This window comes from Aythya marila (genome assembly GCF_965140915.1).
Source record: "Aythya marila genome assembly, chromosome: 16".
In the NCBI taxonomy this organism is placed as follows: Eukaryota; Metazoa; Chordata; class Aves; order Anseriformes; family Anatidae; genus Aythya; species Aythya marila.
In genome coordinates this window covers 15041457-15059497 of record NC_139057.1, presented here as the reverse complement: position 1 = coordinate 15059497, position 18041 = coordinate 15041457, and the positions used below count along the sequence as shown (strand labels likewise).

Genomic DNA, 18041 nt, shown 5'->3' with positions numbered 1-18041 from the left:
AAATGAACCTATCCGTATTGCAGCTAATTAACGCGGTGAACACGCTAGATAGAGAAGTTCTCAATCAACTGCACATCCAGCTGATGGAACTAAGAAGCTGCAAAGGGTATAAACAATGCAATCCAAGAACTAGGAATATGGATCTGGGTAAGTGCTTCTGCTATTACACTCAGAAACTACCCAAAAGAAATGGATCTCTTGTTCACTAATATGAAATTCATCAGCCAAAAAATGATTTTAGAATTGATCTACACTAGTAATGCCCTGCTGTGGCTGATGATTGCATGCTCAAATTCTTGTATCATTTGTTCAGTTTGTTTTATGTAATGTTTCCAGAAACTCACAGCTACACAGTAAGACTTGGATACTTAATATGCAGCTGCTGAAATGCAGGAAGAGCATCCCTGTGTATGGCAGGGGGGTTGGAACTAGGTCATTTTTAAGGTCCCTCCAGCCCAAGCCATTCTATGATTCTGTGACTGGAAGAGATGAGGAAGGAAGAAAACTAATGAAAGAACAAACAAATACCTAATGGCTGGTTCTGAGTTTGTAGGCTCTTGGGATAAGTCAAGCTGGAAGGGACTTGTGGAGTTCATCTGGTCTAACCTCGTGCTCACTATAGGGTCAGATTTGAGGTCAGACCATGTTACTCAGGGCTTTATGCATTTGGATCTTGAAAACCTCCAAGAATAGAGACTGCACAACCCCTCTGGACAACTGGTCTAGCAGCTGTGGTACAGCATTCCATGAAGGCATAATTTTTAGGACTATTTCTTTTAGAGACAATGCAGTCCATGCAGACTTATTAAACTAGCTTAAAAATAACTTTAACCTCAGAAAAAGGAGGCTAATGCTTAAGCTGATTGATTTTCCCCTGTTGGTGCAAGGTACTTGTAAAATAACAGCAGATCAAGGAAGGAGATGCATTGAGGAATGCATTACACTACAAAAAGATGTGCTCTTCTAACTATGCCTTCAAATTTCAAAAAGAATGAAACCCATTGGTCTGTATTCTTTTTCTAGGTTAGACTCATTGTTTTGAGTCCTTTAAATTTTCCTGGTCTAGTCAATACTATTGTGTGTTGGTTTTTTAATGTTTAGTCATGATAGCAAACTGAAATGTACAGTTACTTGTATTTCTCCTTTTAAATTGCATTTCTTATTTAAATTGCATCCCTTAGTACAATGACATAAGAAATGCAACATAAATATGTGTATAGCTATATATATATGTTTATAGCCTTCAGAGCTTGAAGACCCCCACCCCCAAAATACTGTTATCTGCCTAAATCCACCTGAGTACAAAATATTACTTCAGGTCTTGTTTAGCATATGTACCATCTAGAGCTGTATGCTTTGAAATCAAGTTTTTGGCATTTAAGTATACTGCTGCAGGATGTTTACAGAGAAGTTTCACAATTACCTATCTCAATTTACACCCCATTTTACCTAGAATAAGGGATTATATCTGTAAATAAGTTCTAGTGAATGTCTTAATTTTAATATTCTGTTAATATTCTTAGATCTTTCTCTGAATTGTGTGTTACCCAATACCTTATTCTGTTGGTTAATACAGTGGTTAATAACATGTTAATTTTTTCCTCACTTAGGACTTAAAGATGGAAGCTATGAGCAGTACAGGTACATTTTCAGAAATACATAAATTATTATTCTTAAATACTACCTTTATGCTCAAGAGTTAGGAGTGTGGGATTGGGAATGACATAGACATACTGCCTACAGTGACATTTGCAAGGTCTTTCCATCCCAGTTACTGTAAACACTGGAGATATTTCTGTTTCAATGTTATAGCATGTTCTAATCTTTGTAGCTAAAAATCAGGCTAAACTCTTCTCCTTCCTCATCTTTCAGACTGTAGTGCTGGTGGTTTTCTTGGTGATGGTTAACTTTTTTCTCCTTTTGCTGCTTGAAAATTAGGCAGTTTCAGCGTCGAAAGTGGCCAGATGTGAAGAGACCATCATCTTCTAAGTCACTGTGAGTTGGGAGCAGTTCATGAAAAGCATTAGCTTTTGCTTACCTTTCTTTTCTTTACTTTTCTGTTTGCATGCAGCACCTTTTTAACATCATCATCTATTCTCATGCATGTGGCAAGTGCTCTAAATTAAGCAAGCACTATTACACTGCCATCATTACAGACCAGTCCTGTACAAAACCTCTTGGTATATGTTCTCTGGGAATTTAGGAACGTTAAGGTTAAAGCAATTTAAAACCTGAGCAAAGGTGGACTCTCAATTAAGAAACCAATTATCATTAATTATCTGTAAGAATTTGAGATCATTATGTTGGTTTTGTCTATACTTAAATGTGTGGCAGCCTCGTAGCAGCCTCTCACAACATCCAGAAATAACAAGACTGATTTCATTACTTGAATTATGATTCAATGACTGAAGTCATTACTCATAGAGGATCATGTGCTTTCTTGCTATTTATCTAACCACCACCTCCTTCATGTTGTGAGCAAAGAAAGCAAGTTAGAACAGAAAGTAGTGTACTTTGTACGAAGAAAAATCTGTACATTTTGGGTTATTTTGGCATTATACTAAAATTCAATATTGTTGCTTATTTTACTGCCCTTTGAAACTTGCAGATAATATCATTCAGTATAGTACTGTTAGTTCTCAACTTGCCAGACCTCAAAGGTGAGATAGAAATTTACACCCAAGAAAAATAGTTACCTTTGACATGCCAGTTACTCTCTGTCTCTGAACCTCTCTAAAAAAGAAGGTTGAGACTTCAACTCATAAGATATTCACCAGCTATGCAGTAAGAACTATGTACCAGCACCTTCATCAATAGGCACAGTCCTATTCTCCTCAACTCCTCCAGGAGAGAGCATTTTTGTCACATAATGGTAACACTTTATATATCTAGTTGAAGAGAGCCAAGATGGGATTCAGAACCAAATGAAGCTAGAATTTATGGGATACAGAGGTTGAAGTTTCAAACATAGTTGTTTGCTTGTGATATACCTGTTGTATTTTTATAGGTGGTCTAGTGTTTCAATTGTTTTACTCCTGCATGGAACTATGGAAAATATATTCCAACTACTTCCTAACTAGGATGTTATACACTAAATCATGTTTGTTTTATTTTAAAGAGGCCAACTGTGGGAAGGATGGGAGGGCTAACCTCCCCACCTGCTGGATCTCAGTGAGGATATAAACTGGCCAGAACTTGAATTCATGTACAGACTGTGAAAATGTGTATGATTTCAGAAAGAATTATAATGTTAGCCTGGAGGACTGGATGAACTTTGAGGCCAAAATAGATAAGAGTTTGCACTGGTGAGTGAATTAAGTAGATGAAGTGAAATTATGGAACTCCTGTCAGGAATACAGGTCTCTTTGAAATCCACTATTGTACCTGCTTTTTGCTTTGGATTATACCTCACCTGCTTCACAAAGCATTTTATGTCAAGAAGACACCACTAACATTGTTCCAGGAATTGACAGAAGAGGAAACACAGCTGCATCCCAAAGAGGATTGCCATCCCTGTGGCCAAAGTGTACACAAAGACCGTGGATGTAAACTTACAACATTTCTCAGTTCAGCTATACCTTTGGATGGCACGAGGGAAAATTTCAAAACCAAGTATTTCTAAAGCAAGATACAGAGAACATGGATGCTTTTGCTTCCAACTGGGGTAAAGGTAATGCTGGAAAAGAACTTGTAAGAGATTCAGGAATTCAAATGAGCAGCACTGAATATTCTCAACACCCATGGTATTTCTCAAATTTCCTCTGAGGGTATGTTTTAGTTCCATGTCTACTTGTCTGTCCTATTGACAACTCTAGGAAAATTAGAGAAATCTTAACTAACAGATGTCAGACTTTTGGAGGGGTTGTGTAAATATTGATCAATATACTGTTTAAAAATATTTTTTTTCGGGTTGTGAAGAATTTTGTTAATAAAAGTGTGGAATGCCCACATACCATTTCTCAAAAGGTTACTTAATGTTGCATAGCACATTTCAGAATTCATCCATTTTTAAAAGTACTGAAAAAAAATCAGTAAATGTACATCTTACATTTTAATGAAATCAAATTTGTATTAATTTTTTTTCTGTGGATAATATTATATTGTTATGTTCAAAACCAAAACAATTCATTTGAGAAAGCAACATTGGCTTAGTAGTGCAACTTCTACACTTATTTTTAAAAGGCTGCTCTGAGAAGTTCAATAATCATGACCAATAAAAAAATAATGTAGTTATAGCTCAGTCTACAGAAAAGTAGATGACCTGAATGAGGGTTACTGTTTAAAAGCTTTTAAAGGAAAGAAAACATGACTTTACTAAGGAAGCACAGTGTACAGAGTCTACTTGAGTATCTTCATAAAGCTGTTATTAAATACATTGTAGTACAGGCACTAGCAGTGATAATTTATCATTTTTTTCCATGTTAATCTGCTACCTGTTTTAAAGCTGCATGTGAGAGGAAGCTCATAATAGACTCAACCAACTGTGGCCTTGACTATTAAAAAGAGGTAAACTTTTTGCAAAATACAAACTTAACTTGCACTTCACAATAGAAAAGCATTTTTGCTGCTTTCCTGGGGGAAGTATTAGCAGTCTACCTTTACCCAAGTCAGTATGCAGAAAGAATGCTAGCTAAGTTAGATCAAAAAAGTTTCCACTTACCTTTTTTTGCATTCAGCCTATAACTTCTGAACAGAGGATGAGACTATCAGACTCCTGCATGGCCAGTATTACTGCTCCAGTTGCATATCAGGTAGAAGCTTGAAAAGTTACCATATCCCTTTATGCTCATGCAAAATACTGAGCTGTAAGATTTGCACATTACCTAAGAAGTAACTGTTACTTTCTAAAGGTAGGTTGTTGCTGAGTTAGGGGGAAAGCTACCACCTCTCCTCCTTTCAGCTCTGCTGAAGAGTGCTATTTAAGTTGAAAAAGACATGAATTCCAGTCAGTATTGCTGCAGCTTTGCTAAACTGGTCTCACAGGCAGAAGGTCTAAGGCATTACTCCCTTAGCTTTTACAGCCAGCTGGAAAAAAAAAATAAATCATTTGCTATACATAGCTTTCCACAGTAACAGCTGTATCGATTTTGTAATAGTAGTGGATTTCCTCTGACCTTACCAGGATGTAGCTAGCAGCCTCGAAGTATTAGAGAGCTAATACACGATGTCACCAAGTTCTGATTTTAAATAGAAACCTTTATTTACATTATTATTAACATCCAAACACAAAATTCAGAAGAGCAGTAATACCTTACAACCAACTCTTTTATAAACCAGTCCCCAAGGTTTTTCTGTTTTTCAACATAAAGATACAGATATTTCAAGCAATACTTAATGTAAACTAAACTTAAATGCAATTCTCAATACTGTATGCCTTCTCCTGAGAATTTTTTAAAATATTGCTCTCAGAGTTACATGGTTTTCATACTTGCTGTATCATTCAATCACCTGGTAGTCTGCACATAAATTCAAAAATAAAATGTGTGCTAATTGGTACAACATTCAAATAGTTTTTGTCTTCTAACTTAAAAATGGTCCTGATTTCCTAAATTTAAAAGCAGAATTTTAGATCAAGATTGGATAAAGGTACTACATGTGAATTTTATAAAAACATGGTTTCTGTGATCAAAGAATAACAAAGTAGCAAAACTATGCTCATTATGCAGCAGTGACCAGAGGTGGTTGGACTAGCTAACTGTTCTCTTACAGTTGAAAAATTGTATACAGTTTTTGTTGTTGTTGTTAAATCTGCTGCTACAGAACCAAATCAGAATTGGTGGAGATACTAAATGCTAACAGCTTTCAAGGTAAGTTTTATTTACTGCAGTCCATAAGCCTTTCACACTAGACATAATACTTGGAATCAGTGTTGCCAAGAAAGATGTCATCAATGCAATTTAAAAATGTGCCCTCCCCCCTTTATTAAGTTTAAACTAAAAATCTAAAAATCTTTGGATTCAGCAAAAAAGTAGGTACTAGAAAGCTCCAACATTCTAAATACAGATGAGAAAACAATGATCCTTTACAACACCAGTCAGGTAGGTACCAGCTATACATACATGTATAAACAAAATCACTCATTTTAAAAAAAGTTAAGAGGGCACAATGTATAAAGTTGTATATAGTCTAAGAGCTCACCTAATGAAAGCAATCAGGGTTTGTAGTTTCCATCAATATAATGAATAACTACAAAATATAAAGATTGTTCTACTCTCATTTATATAAAAAGCAAGGGATTGTTGCCTTTCAACTTCAGTAGGCAGCACTCAAACAGATATGTTCTAAGAAATAAGAAAGAAGATAAAAGTTCCTTAGCCTTTTAAAAGTTTTTCATTAAAAATAACAACACACATGTATTGGATTGAAAGTTTCAAATAAATACTAACACCTAACCTATATACTCCGTACTAATCGCAAAGATAGGGTTGCATAAGGTAGACTGAATCTACATTCCCATTGGAACACAACTGGCTGTATGCTAAGGATTAATTTGTTGAGAAATTTTCTAGTGAAAGTTATTCCTATTCAAATGGAAGATCACTGCATATTCTGAAAAATAAAACCACCTCATACTTACAGTACCAAGAAGAAGCAATCAAGAACACTTTTTTCCTTTTTTTTTTTTTTTTTTTTTTTTACTCACTTGGGAAAAGTCAGTTTTCCATTACACAGTGAACAACAGAACAAAAGGACCACACATCTTAAACATTTCTGGGTCATCCCTTATGGAAGATTAGGGGTTTGACTCATTGTAACTGCCTGAAACTGGAAAAACTGCAAAAGGATCTTCATGTCAAGGAACCAAAATAGAGAAAAAAATAAACCTTATCAGCAAATAATATGAATAAATTTGTAACCAAACAAACTTAAATACTGATATGAGAGAAACCTGCTTAGAAAATACATTCATTACTATTAGAACAATCCAATGAAGTGCAGACATTTGGTTAAGTGTGGCTTAATATCCTTATAGATTTCTGGATGTTATGTAACAACAAATATTTTGCAACAGACAAACTTCTTTCAAAGAACATTTAGAGTTTGTTAAAATCGACCAAAAAAGACACGATCCAGATTCATCAACTGAAAAGGAGAAAGATTGTAGAAAGACATGATCATCATGACAAGTCATAACATCTTACAATGCAGAGCCTTTTTGTCAAATTGCCTTATGCAAAAATAAATTTAACAAAGTGCTCAGAGGTGGAGAAAGCATTTAACAACTCGTCTTTTATAAAAAGCTATATGTTAAAGATGTAAAAATAAATGAAGTGTCAAAGACCAAAGAAGAGAAAGGTGTGGGCTGAGGTCACCCAGCTTCAAAGTCATTAAGTTTAGTTAAAAAAAAAAAGTATTCTATTTGGACCTCAACTACACTTGAGTTTACAGAAATCAATTTTGTTAAATATTTAGCTTCACAAACTCTGCAAAAATGAGTTAGTGACCTACAAAAGTCATATATATAATACATTATCTTAAAGAACATATTTACAAAATTTATTCACAAAAAGACAGCAAAATTCTGATTCAGACTGCAGTGCCTTGCCTTGAGTTTTCTGAAGTATTCTCAAAATGATGAAAGATTATTGCTCTAATTTCCATACACAGAAAACATTACATTATGCAGTCTTTTCAAATAATTCTTAAGAGATTGTGTTTGAGAAGGAACATGAGCACACCCTACCTTCATATTAAGTCCTTATCAAAGATATTGCATTAATCCATTATATAGTCTTATATAAAGTGCACTCAGCTGCACATCAATATGTAAATATTAGTCACAATTGTGTTTAAATAATTTAAATTTATTATCCTCTCTTTTTACCCCTTGGCATCAATCGACAGGATTTTGGAATAGTATGTGCCAATTCATTTTGCACTGCTCCTCTGCTTGGGAAATCCTGACTCCTGGGGGTAAGAGATTAAAAGCAGCATTTATATTCAGGAATTAATATAAAAGAGTCAAGGCTAGGAACTACATTCTCTGTCAGATATTCTTACTAGAGAAATCAGGAAATTCTTATCACTGTGACTTCTCCAGGCACTTTCATCTGCCTGTAGTTAAAGGGCTCTGGATAGCTACAGTAAACAGACAAGGTATTCCAGGGGTCTATTTACTAAAATGCCTTTGCCGAATTCACATTTCTAGAGGCAGAGTGCCAAAAATATTTATGACCTTTTTTGTACACCACAATATACAGTAATATGGATGCCTCTACTAAAAAAATTTTTTTTTTTTTTTCTCTGAATGAAGTAACTTAGGACATCATGTTGATTAGCAGGAAAAATCCCTTATTTCCAGAAGGCCAGTACTAGTTGCCATGAAGAATGCGTAACTTTCCTTTACAATACTAGTGCATCGTTAATACAGCGCATTCTTGTTTGGAGATCGGGTTTAGGTGTCAGCAGTATTTCTGTTGAAGAAAAGAAGAAAGCATCATCAGAAAAAATAAAAAATACCTTTGCTGGAAAAACTGGTCAACATTTTGCACTGACAGTCAATTTCTAAACTGAACAGATTTTAGAGCTCCATTTTGAAGATATATTTGTAGAAAAGTAATGTTGTCCCAGAATTCCCTAAACACATTATTTAGTTATCTTTTCTGTATGATGTGGTTTTGGAAAATGTAGCATTTCACTTCCTTTTTCCCTCTTTATAAATGGTACTGGTTTTTATCAAAGTCCTCTAATACCTTCCTTGTCTTGCAGAAGTCCTCAGATTATTCTGGCTACTACTTACGTACCTTAGACAAAATTTCATGAAGTACTGGCAACTTTAATAAATGTAGCGCATCTCAATATTATATTGCCTATCCCTTGGCATTTTCTGGAAAGCTTACAGCACAAGTATATTTAGTATTTTGGCCTCCTTTGTCATACCTGTTATTAGCTTACTTTTCTCTTTAAGGCCTAAATTTTCCTTAGTGTCTTGCTATGCGTATACAAATATTCTAAGGTGTTACAAGGGTAAGTATCACCATTAGCTACTTACAGAAAATACTGCAATACCAGGATTCTTGGTCTGACTCATCTGATGAAGATATTTTTCACAGTCCCTGTGTTTCCCTTTCTGGCTTTTATCCAAGCTCTCTTTGTGCAGTCTAAACCTCGATCCTATACATGATACTTCTAAGTCAACAGCTAATCACAGCTGCTTGGATTCATCATGGATTTGATTTAAATATCACCAAATATAGTATATATCTTGTGTCATACAAGTTGTATGTCCACAGATGTAAAGACAAAGAGGATAACAGAGAACAAGATTGTGACATTGAGGAATGTCTTGAAGCAAATCTTACTCAGTTGGAAAAGAGCCAATACATCACCACTCGTTATGGACAACTTACCTGGTCTGGACCCATAGGCATCCCTGACATAGGCATAGTATTAATGTTCATCTGTCCAAGATGGCCACTGCTGCCATTCATGTGCATCATACTGTACGTTGCAGGATTACCTTGATGGCTGAACTGTTGCTGTGGAAAAGAACTGAAGCACAAAGGCAAGAATAAAATGACATCCCAAGAAGTTTACTCACTGTTATGTTGCCTTCCCTGTACCAGCTGTCAACATGTGAAAGAATTACGTTATCAACAGAAGCCTAAAATTATTTCTACGTTTGTTTCTGCATATTGTCTGTTTAACATAGAAATAAAAATTTCTCTCCCCAAAGGAATTTTGAATTTTTAAATACATGCAGAACTATGTATACACATTTCCTATTGTAACCTTTTCAGACACACTGTGGTACTATTCTGAACCTTTGTATTTCCCCCAAGTTGCGTTTTCAATATTTAAAGAGTGAATGTTGTCTCCAGTTGCAAAGACTCCAGGGGTCCAATATGAACAAGTGGAACTAGGCATAATATAGGTTCAATCAGTGTATTTCCTAAACCAGAGCAGGATATGAAGGACAATACAGACCTTAGAAATATAGTTATTATTTCCTTTTCTATAACCTTTTCTTACTACAAGCAATAGTTTCTATTTTTGGGCAAACTGAAAACAATTTTTGAGCTATAGGTTATAGCTGTAAATTTACCTGCTCCTGGTCATGCTTCCTGAGGGCCAGCCCTTCATCTCAGGAGACTGGTACATTGCTGCTGCCTGAGGATGCTGCATCATAGGATTCTGAGAGGGTCCCATTCTTGATGACATCATTGGATTGGGAGGGCTTGATACTCTACTAAAAGCAGGATCAGGTTGTTGGGTTATTCCTGACAAGACAAAGAACACTATACTCAGTTATCATCACCTAGGCCTTGGTTTATCTTCTTGCAAGGATAGGGGGGGGGGGGGAAATAATCTTTGTTATAGGAACATTTCCATTTTTCAGAATGATCAGTATTTAGTAAATTTGGATTAATAAATAAAAAAGGAAAAGAACACCAGACAGACATTCAAAACAAAACAAAAAAAACACCATGTTAGTACTAGTACCATAATTAGGTGGATAGGAGAATTGCTGTGGAGGAACTTGAGCCATTGGAGGGCCTGTCAGACCACTGTCCATGCTTCCTGAGGCAGTCACATTTGGTGGCGGACTGAAGGCCTGAGGTTGCTGTTGCTGCTGCATCATCATTGCCATCCTCTGTTGTCTAAAATGATGACTTATTAGCTCCCTGTTACGCTGAGCCACCATTTGAGCATTAAGAAAACCTTGTTGCTATCCCCCAAAGAAAAAAAAAATCATATTAGAAAAATTTTACAAATAAAGTTGTCAGACTCAATCAAACGGTCTACAATCTAAGACCCAGTATATCACTCACTAGAATAGAAAGAAATTTTATTTTTAAGAAAACCCACAGCTATTACAAAAAATATCCAAATATCAAACAAAGGTTTTAATTGAGTTGTTACTAGTACAAAACAGGTGACAGAGTAGACTGTCTATTACTTCCTACATGGAAAAGACAGTTTGCACACTGTATTGATAGCATGGACCCAATGAACAAACCTCTCTGAAGTCTCAACAATAAAAGAGGTTAAAAAAAAAAAACAAAACACCTTTTTTTTAATTATATGATGGAAGAAAAAAAAAATGCTGTGGCACCATGAAAAAAAGGTTTAAATTCTAAACAAACCTGTAAAAGATGTGTCTGTGTAAAAATGACTGTTTCAGAAATCGTTAGTGTAATAATTACTTACCTGTGATGCCACCTGTGGCTGCATAACTGGTCTCATCACTGAGGTATTACTGCCTGGGTTTTCCATTTTCATTTCAAGGGCTTGACGGGTTTGATTCATGAACTTAGAAAAAGATATTTCAGCACTGTTAGCTTGAAAATACCAGTATCTGAACAAAATTATGGCAACTCCTTAAAAAAAAATTCTTTACACACCACTTGAATCTCTAAAGAACAATGGTTAATTTTTCCTCATTTGACATCCCTGAAGTACCAAACTATTTGTTATCAAGCTCAGACAGACACATAAAAAAAACTTCAAATAGTGCAGTACTACTTGGCTTTATTTTTCCTTTTGAAATAGCACTTTTTAAGAATAAATATATAACAGACTATCTCTCTGTTCCAAATCATGTTTGGGGACAAAGAGTATAATCTCCAGCCTTGTTTAAAATAGTGAACTATTTTCTCCTTCCTTTCTATCACAACATCCCAAAACCATACAGCTTGAACTAGTGTCGTAGAACAGCCAAGACAGAAGACAGCATTTCCTAAGGATTTAACGTTGCCATTCCAGGTCACACAGCACTGTCTCAGTTTTCTGAGTTTTATTTGTACATTTTCTATTACCCAAAACTTCACCACGTCCAAATGTACTTCTGAAAGGCCACAGCACAGGAAGCATTCTCCATACTAAATTCATATTCAATGATGTTCTCTTATATTTGGTATCAGGACTTCATGGGAATTCAATACTGAAATCATGCAGCAATTTTTTAAAGCAGTACTTTCAAGCCAGTATTAAGATCTTTAGATAAAGTGGTTTTACCTACTCTCTCAACTTCTGTCCTAAGAAAAAACCTACGGCAACAGCAAATCATAAGGGAAGGCAAAATAGTATCTCAATAAGCTCAAATGCAGGGAAAAAGAAAAAAAAGAAAAAAAAAAAAAGAACATTTGGTTTTCAGGAAAAATGTAACTGCTTATTTAGTGGTTAAAAATGATAATCTTAACATGGATAATGAGATCATCCAGAGATGTTGTACAGGATTACCATTTTAATTAAAAAGCACCGTTAAAATTAAAGTTCCGTCCTTTCAATCATGTGCTATAATGTCAATTTCCATATTCCTGAAGTAATACACAGTTCAGAGCACACCTCATTCTGAAACAAGACAAAAGAGTAAAAGCAGGAGCAAAAGATTACCTGCTGCCCCTGAAGCCTCTGCTGGAGCTGCATGCGGAGCTGCTTTGGTGTATTGGTCCGAGGTCTCATCACATTTGCTCTAGGATGCATACTTTGAAGTGGAAAATTGCTTTGTTGGCTCATCTGATTCATCACTGAATTAAAGGATGGCTGTTGTCCCTGAATGTTGCTAAAACCTCCTGGCAGGGCTGCCCCTTGCCCTTGATAGGGCTGACCATATAATGAAGGCTTCTGGTCAATCATCACTGCAGATTCCTGACCTTGAAATGAATCTTGCTTGGCTTCCAAAGCTTGCCCCTTCAAGAGACGTAAAACACATACTGCTAGTGAGACCAATAGTTTCTTGAGTAGAAGATAGCATAGGCAAGATTACTACTAGTTTTGTCTCTAGACAAGTGAAATAGCAAAAGTGATTGTTAATAATTTATTTTAAAATCAGTTCTGCTGCACACTACTCACATAAGCAGATCAATATCATTATTCAAACCCTTTTGCACTTTTAAACTGCAGTTTGTACAAATGATGGTATGATTTGTACAAATGATGGTATGATTTGTACAAATGATGGTATGATTTCTTTTTTCGAGTAAATTCCGAAGATTTTAACAGAATTTCTTTTTCCTGTTTGCTAGTCGTGCAAATTCAGGCAGGCTGAAATTAGAAGAAAGTGTCCTACTCATTCATCAGTTTAATCAATTCTAAGTTCTCCAATGATAACCATTACTCTAAACAAATACTTCCAAAGAGATTTAGAAAAACAGCATCAAGGAAGTGAGAAGAGACATGTGAGTGAGGAGGCTCTCCTCACTTTCTTTTCACATACCAAAATAATAAAGGCTATTTGGGAAAAAAAAAAAAAAGCCCAGAATTTCTTCCTTCTTACTTGGTTTACAAGATCAGGAATTCCTAGCGCTCTGTCAATTTCTTCCAGGCTCGTGACATCTGTATTACTCAGCAAAGTGTGCAGCTGATCCAAAAGCGCTCTTTCCTCATTCTGTCCTTCCACATTTGGTGCTGCACATAAGAGGTCATCCAAAGAGTTTCTCACTAATTGTCTATAAATATATATATAAAAAAAATGCAACCATTATGGACTATAGAGACATGTACTTAGTTTTTATATTATATATTGCCCTGGTGATGATGAAGTACTATAATCACCCAGAAGACTGAAGTAAGACTTAAAAACTTAATGTCCAAATTTAGGTCTAGAAACACCCAGTCAACTGTCATCTATTCTTCAACATTTGCAAATTCTGTTTTCTCCTGGTACCTAAATATTAACTTCTGAATGTGCCAGAGAGACATAATGTAAGATTTTCCCATTTCTTTTCTCTGTGCCTCCCAACTCAGGGACTGATTGGTTCTATTAGCAAAACCTTTTCTGGGGCTGGGTTAAAGAGGTCCAGTGTCATATGATGACAAAATACCAGCAGAATAGGAAATAAATTCTGATCTGTTGTCCCCACCACATAAGCTACTTTGATTTTTTTTTTTCCACGTCTTAAATTCATCTGACAGAGTGAACAGTTGTATTCAAACACTTTTAAAAACTTTCCTTAATTCTACCTGTTTTGTGAACTCCGCGATGCTTGCTCCATGGACAGCATGTTGTCAGGCCATGATCCTGGCTGGTTAGATGGTGCCGGCTGTCCATAGGGATTCCCCCCCAAACCCACGTTAATCTCATTTGACCCTGTGAGGTAAAACACTTGTTTTTAAAACAAAAGGTGTCATCTTGTTTTTCAGTGTTCACACAAAGTGTTGTGGAAGATCACATAAATTATGAAGTAGCTTCAAGAGCTACTAATTAGCATGTTTCAAGGTGCATACATAAATTCATCCTCAGGCTTATTTCAGAAATATGATATGACCACAGATTTAAATATATGAGTACTTAAATGAGTACCTGAATTTGCAATGTGGTTCCATATGAAATTTGGATAAGCCATGTGAGAAGAGTTTTGAAAAATGTTGCAAAAAGCTTTTAAAAGCCCTGATCACTGAGAAGTTCACAGTAATGATAATAATAACTACGTCAAAGATTATTAAACAAATTAGGTACCAAATAATGTGAATTAAATTGATCAGAATACTAGCATCTTCACATATAATCATAAATGGCATCCAGTTCCTGGAATTTAGCAGAGAAGTACTGCACTAAAGAAATAGAAATAATCATTAAATTATCCAAAAGAGATCTGGAGACTCAGCATGAACAACATATACATAAAATGCAGATCACCAGAAAAAAAAAAATAATAATAATAAAAAAAAATAAATAAACAGAACATCAACAAGTCATCAAATGCCCCAGTCAGGGGAGATAAGTCTTAACCTCAAAAAGTCAAGTCTTCAGATGAAAAGCTAGCATTGTATGAAAACTGAAAACATTTTGATGATGCTTGCAAAAAAACTAATGAGATAGTGCTAAGTATGACAATAAAAAATAAAGAACTTACTCATGTGAATAATTTGCTGTTGTAGCATTGGCCTTGTACCAGGTATGCTATTAGAACGAACGGGCAGTCCAGGCATAGAGCTGCCTGCTGTGGGTCTGGGCAGCGATGCACTAAACTCAGGTCCTGGTCTCATCACTGAAGTAGAACTTGTAGGTTCCAACCTGTTAACCTTTGAGTTTGGCAAACCCCAGTCTCCGGACTGGTGTTGATTCATAGCTACACTTCTGTTGGGAGTGCTCACTATAAAGAAAAGCAGAAAATACAGTCTTTTTTTTTCTAGAATGCAATACGTATTTTTGTTTTAAAACTAACTGTAAGTAGATTTATTTGTTGTTGGTTTTCATTTATTTTTACACCAACAAAGACACTCACCAGTGACAGAGCAATTCACTGAACACTTAACAAAAGCAATTAAAGCTTACCATTCTAAGTTTTGAATCATCAGTTATACTCATTAAATATATTTTAAGTTGCCAATGTTTGACTGCCACTATGACTTGTTCTTGCTTCTATATAGCAAAAAAACATTAAATTCAAAACTTTTAATAGTCAAAAATAATTTCACTTATAAATAAACAGCTATATTCTTAAAACCTCAACTAGAGATAATAATTAAGAAGTATTTCTATACTGATTATAAAACTAATATTCAAATAATAAAAATAATAGAAACTAGTAATAATAACAAATAATAAAAACTAATATACAAAATTAGAAAGGCCAAAGCTCATCTGGAGCTCAATCTGGCTACTGCCGTTAAAGACAACAAAAAATCTTTTTACAAATACATCAACGCAAAACGGAGGACTACGGAGAATCTCCATCCTTTACTGGATACAGGGGGAAACCTTGTTACAAAAGATGAGGAAAAGGCGGAGGTGCTTAATGCCTTCTTAGTCTCAGGCTTTAGCGGCAATACCGGTTGTTCTCTGGATACCCAGTACCCTGAGCTGGTGGAAGGGGATGGGGAGCAGAATGTGGCCCTCACAATCCACAAAGAAATGGTTGGTGACCTGGTATGGCACTTGGATGTGCACAAGTCGATGGGGCCGGATGGGATCCACCCGAGGGTACTGAGGGAACTGGCAGAGGAGCTGGCCAAGCCACTGTCCATCATTTATCAGCAGTCCTGGCGATCGGGGGAGGTCCCAGTTGACTGGCGGCTAGCAAATGTGACGCCCATCTACAAGAAGGGCCGGAGGGCAGACCCGGGGAACTATAGGCCTGTCAGTTTGACCTCAGTGCCAGGGAAGCTCATGGAGCAGATCCTCTTGAGAGTCATCACGCAGCACTTGCAGGGCAAGCAGGCGATCAGGCCCAGTCAGCATGGGTTTATGAAAGGCAGGTCCTGCTTGACGAACCTGATCTCCTTCTATGACAAAGTGACACGCTGGGTGGATGAGGGAAAGGCTGTGGATGTGGTCTACCTTGACTTCAGCAAGGCTTTTGACACCGTCTCCCACAGCATTCTCCTCAAGAAACTGGCTGCTCTTGGCTTGGACTGGCGCACGCTTCGTTGGGTTAGAAACTGGCTGGATAGCCGGGCCCAAAGAGTCGTGGTGAATGGAGTCAAGTCCAGTTGGAGGCCAGTCACTAGTGGTGTTCCCCAGGGCTCGGTGCTGGGGCCGGTCCTCTTTAATATCTTCATCAATGATCTGGATGAGGGCATCGAGTGCACCCTCAGTAAGTTTGCAGATGACACCAAGCTATGCACGTGTGTCGATCTGCTTGAGGGTAGGAAAGCTCTGCAGGAGGATCTGGATAGGCTGCACCGATGGGCTGAGGTCAACTGCATGAAGTTCAACAAGGCCAAGTGCCGGGTCCTGCACCTGGGGCACAATAACCCCAAGCAGAGCTACAGGCTGGGAGATGAGTGGTTGGAGAGCTGCCAGGCAGAGAAGGACCTGGGAGTGATGGTGGATAGTCGGCTGAATATGAGCCAGCAGTGTGCTCAGGTGGCCAAGAAGGCCAACGGCATCCTGGCTTGTATCAGAAACAGTGTGACCAGCAGGGCTAGGAAGGTGATCGTCCCCCTGTACTCAGCTCTGGTGAGGCCGCACCTCGAGTACTGTGTTCAGTTTTGGGCCCCTCGCTACAAGAAGGACATGGAGGTGCTCGAGCGGGTGCAGAGAAGGGCGACGAAGCTGGTGAGGGGCCTGGAGAACAAGTCCTACGAGGAGTGGCTGAGGGAGCTGGGCTTGTTCAGCCTGGAGAAGAGGAGGCTCAGGGGTGACCTTATTGCTCTCTACAGGTACCTTAAAGGAGGCTGTAGTGAGGTGGGGGTTGGTCTGTTCTCCCATGTGCCTGGTGACAGGATGAGGGGGAATGGGCTTAAGTTGAGCCAGGGGAGTTTTAGGTTGGATGTTAGGAAGAACTTCTTTACTGAAAGGGTTGTTAGACACTGGAACAGGCTGCCCAGGGAAGTGGTGGAGTCACCATCCCTGGACATCTTTAAAAGACGTTTAGATGTAGAGCTTAGGGATATGGTTTAGTGGGGACTGCTAGTGTTAGGTCAGAGGTTGGACTCAATGATCTTGAGGTCTCTTCCAACCTAGAAATTCTGTGATTATAAAACTAATATTCTTTAATGGTTCTTCTACCAAAGCTCATACTATAATCTTGCAACATTTTTTGCATTAAAGCTTTTTCTTTTACAATGAGAACTATTTGTACTCAATCAACAAACCTAGATTTGCTCCAAAATTTTCCTGGTTTTCAATCATTCTTGGACTTCCACCCATCAAATTTTGCTTTTGTAACATGGAGAATGCATTGACATTCCTCACTGGAGCACTCGAACCCACAGGACTGTCTAAAGACATGGCTCTGTTGAAAGGTGGACGGGTAGGCTGCACAGACTGGGGACTCCTCATACCTGTTGAAGAATTAAAAGAAGCTTGCAATTGTATATTTTAAATAGAAAGTACAATTAATTACTTGTAAAAATTTAATCTATTTAGAGGCATGTATATTTGACCTTAAACAAGCCAATAGCTAGCTACTCTGCTTATGTTCTCACTGCCCAAGCCACATTTTGAAGGTATAGTTCAGACCTTTCACAGGCAAAGCCAAACGCAACTACATCTGACAATAGACATAAAGAGGTATGTTTATGTTCAGTTTTATAATGAACCCTGCTTTTAATATTTTGAAATAGTCTAGTATTTCAGACACTTTAACATATAGGAGTGGACTACCCAACCTTTGGATAACTCTGACATGGAGACAGAACAAGTCAAATGG

General features: G+C 37.1%; 2 protein-coding genes across 20 annotated transcripts in view; one reads left to right on the top strand and one right to left on the bottom strand.

Moving 5' to 3' along the window:
• Nucleotides 1–9281, top strand: part of SULF2 (sulfatase 2) — a 171480-nt gene extending 162199 nt beyond the window's left edge. For 11 of the 13 annotated variants that reach the window (XM_082773488.1, XM_082773493.1, XM_082773489.1 and 8 more), the window contains 4 exons: nucleotides 24–147; nucleotides 1611–1641; nucleotides 1939–1995; nucleotides 3119–5499. In XM_082773488.1, coding sequence (XP_082629614.1) covers nucleotides 24–147; nucleotides 1611–1641; nucleotides 1939–1995; nucleotides 3119–3149 — 243 coding nt within the window. In that variant the 3' untranslated portion in view covers nucleotides 3150–5499. Of the gene's footprint in view, nucleotides 1–23; nucleotides 148–1610; nucleotides 1642–1938; nucleotides 1996–3118; nucleotides 5500–9233 lie in introns of those variants that run through there. The other 2 variants (XR_014318629.1, XR_014318630.1) reach the window with 2 other exon arrangements.
• Nucleotides 6614–18041, bottom strand: part of NCOA3 (nuclear receptor coactivator 3) — a gene marked incomplete at its 3' end in the record, with an annotated part of 83413 nt that continues 71985 nt past the window's right edge. For 6 of the 7 annotated variants that reach the window (XM_082773481.1, XM_082773477.1, XM_082773479.1 and 3 more), the window contains 9 exons: nucleotides 17485–17673; nucleotides 14799–15038; nucleotides 13906–14032; nucleotides 13220–13391; nucleotides 12337–12633; nucleotides 11152–11253; nucleotides 10444–10669; nucleotides 10046–10220; nucleotides 9336–9492 (listed from right to left, as the gene is read on the bottom strand). In XM_082773481.1, the coding sequence (XP_082629607.1) occupies nucleotides 9336–9492; nucleotides 10046–10220; nucleotides 10444–10669; nucleotides 11152–11253; nucleotides 12337–12633; nucleotides 13220–13391; nucleotides 13906–14032; nucleotides 14799–15038; nucleotides 17485–17673 (1685 nt within the window). Of the gene's footprint in view, nucleotides 8415–9335; nucleotides 9493–10045; nucleotides 10221–10443; nucleotides 10670–11151; nucleotides 11254–12336; nucleotides 12634–13219; nucleotides 13392–13905; nucleotides 14033–14798; nucleotides 15039–17484; nucleotides 17674–18041 lie in introns of those variants that run through there. The other variant, XM_082773483.1, reaches the window with a different exon arrangement.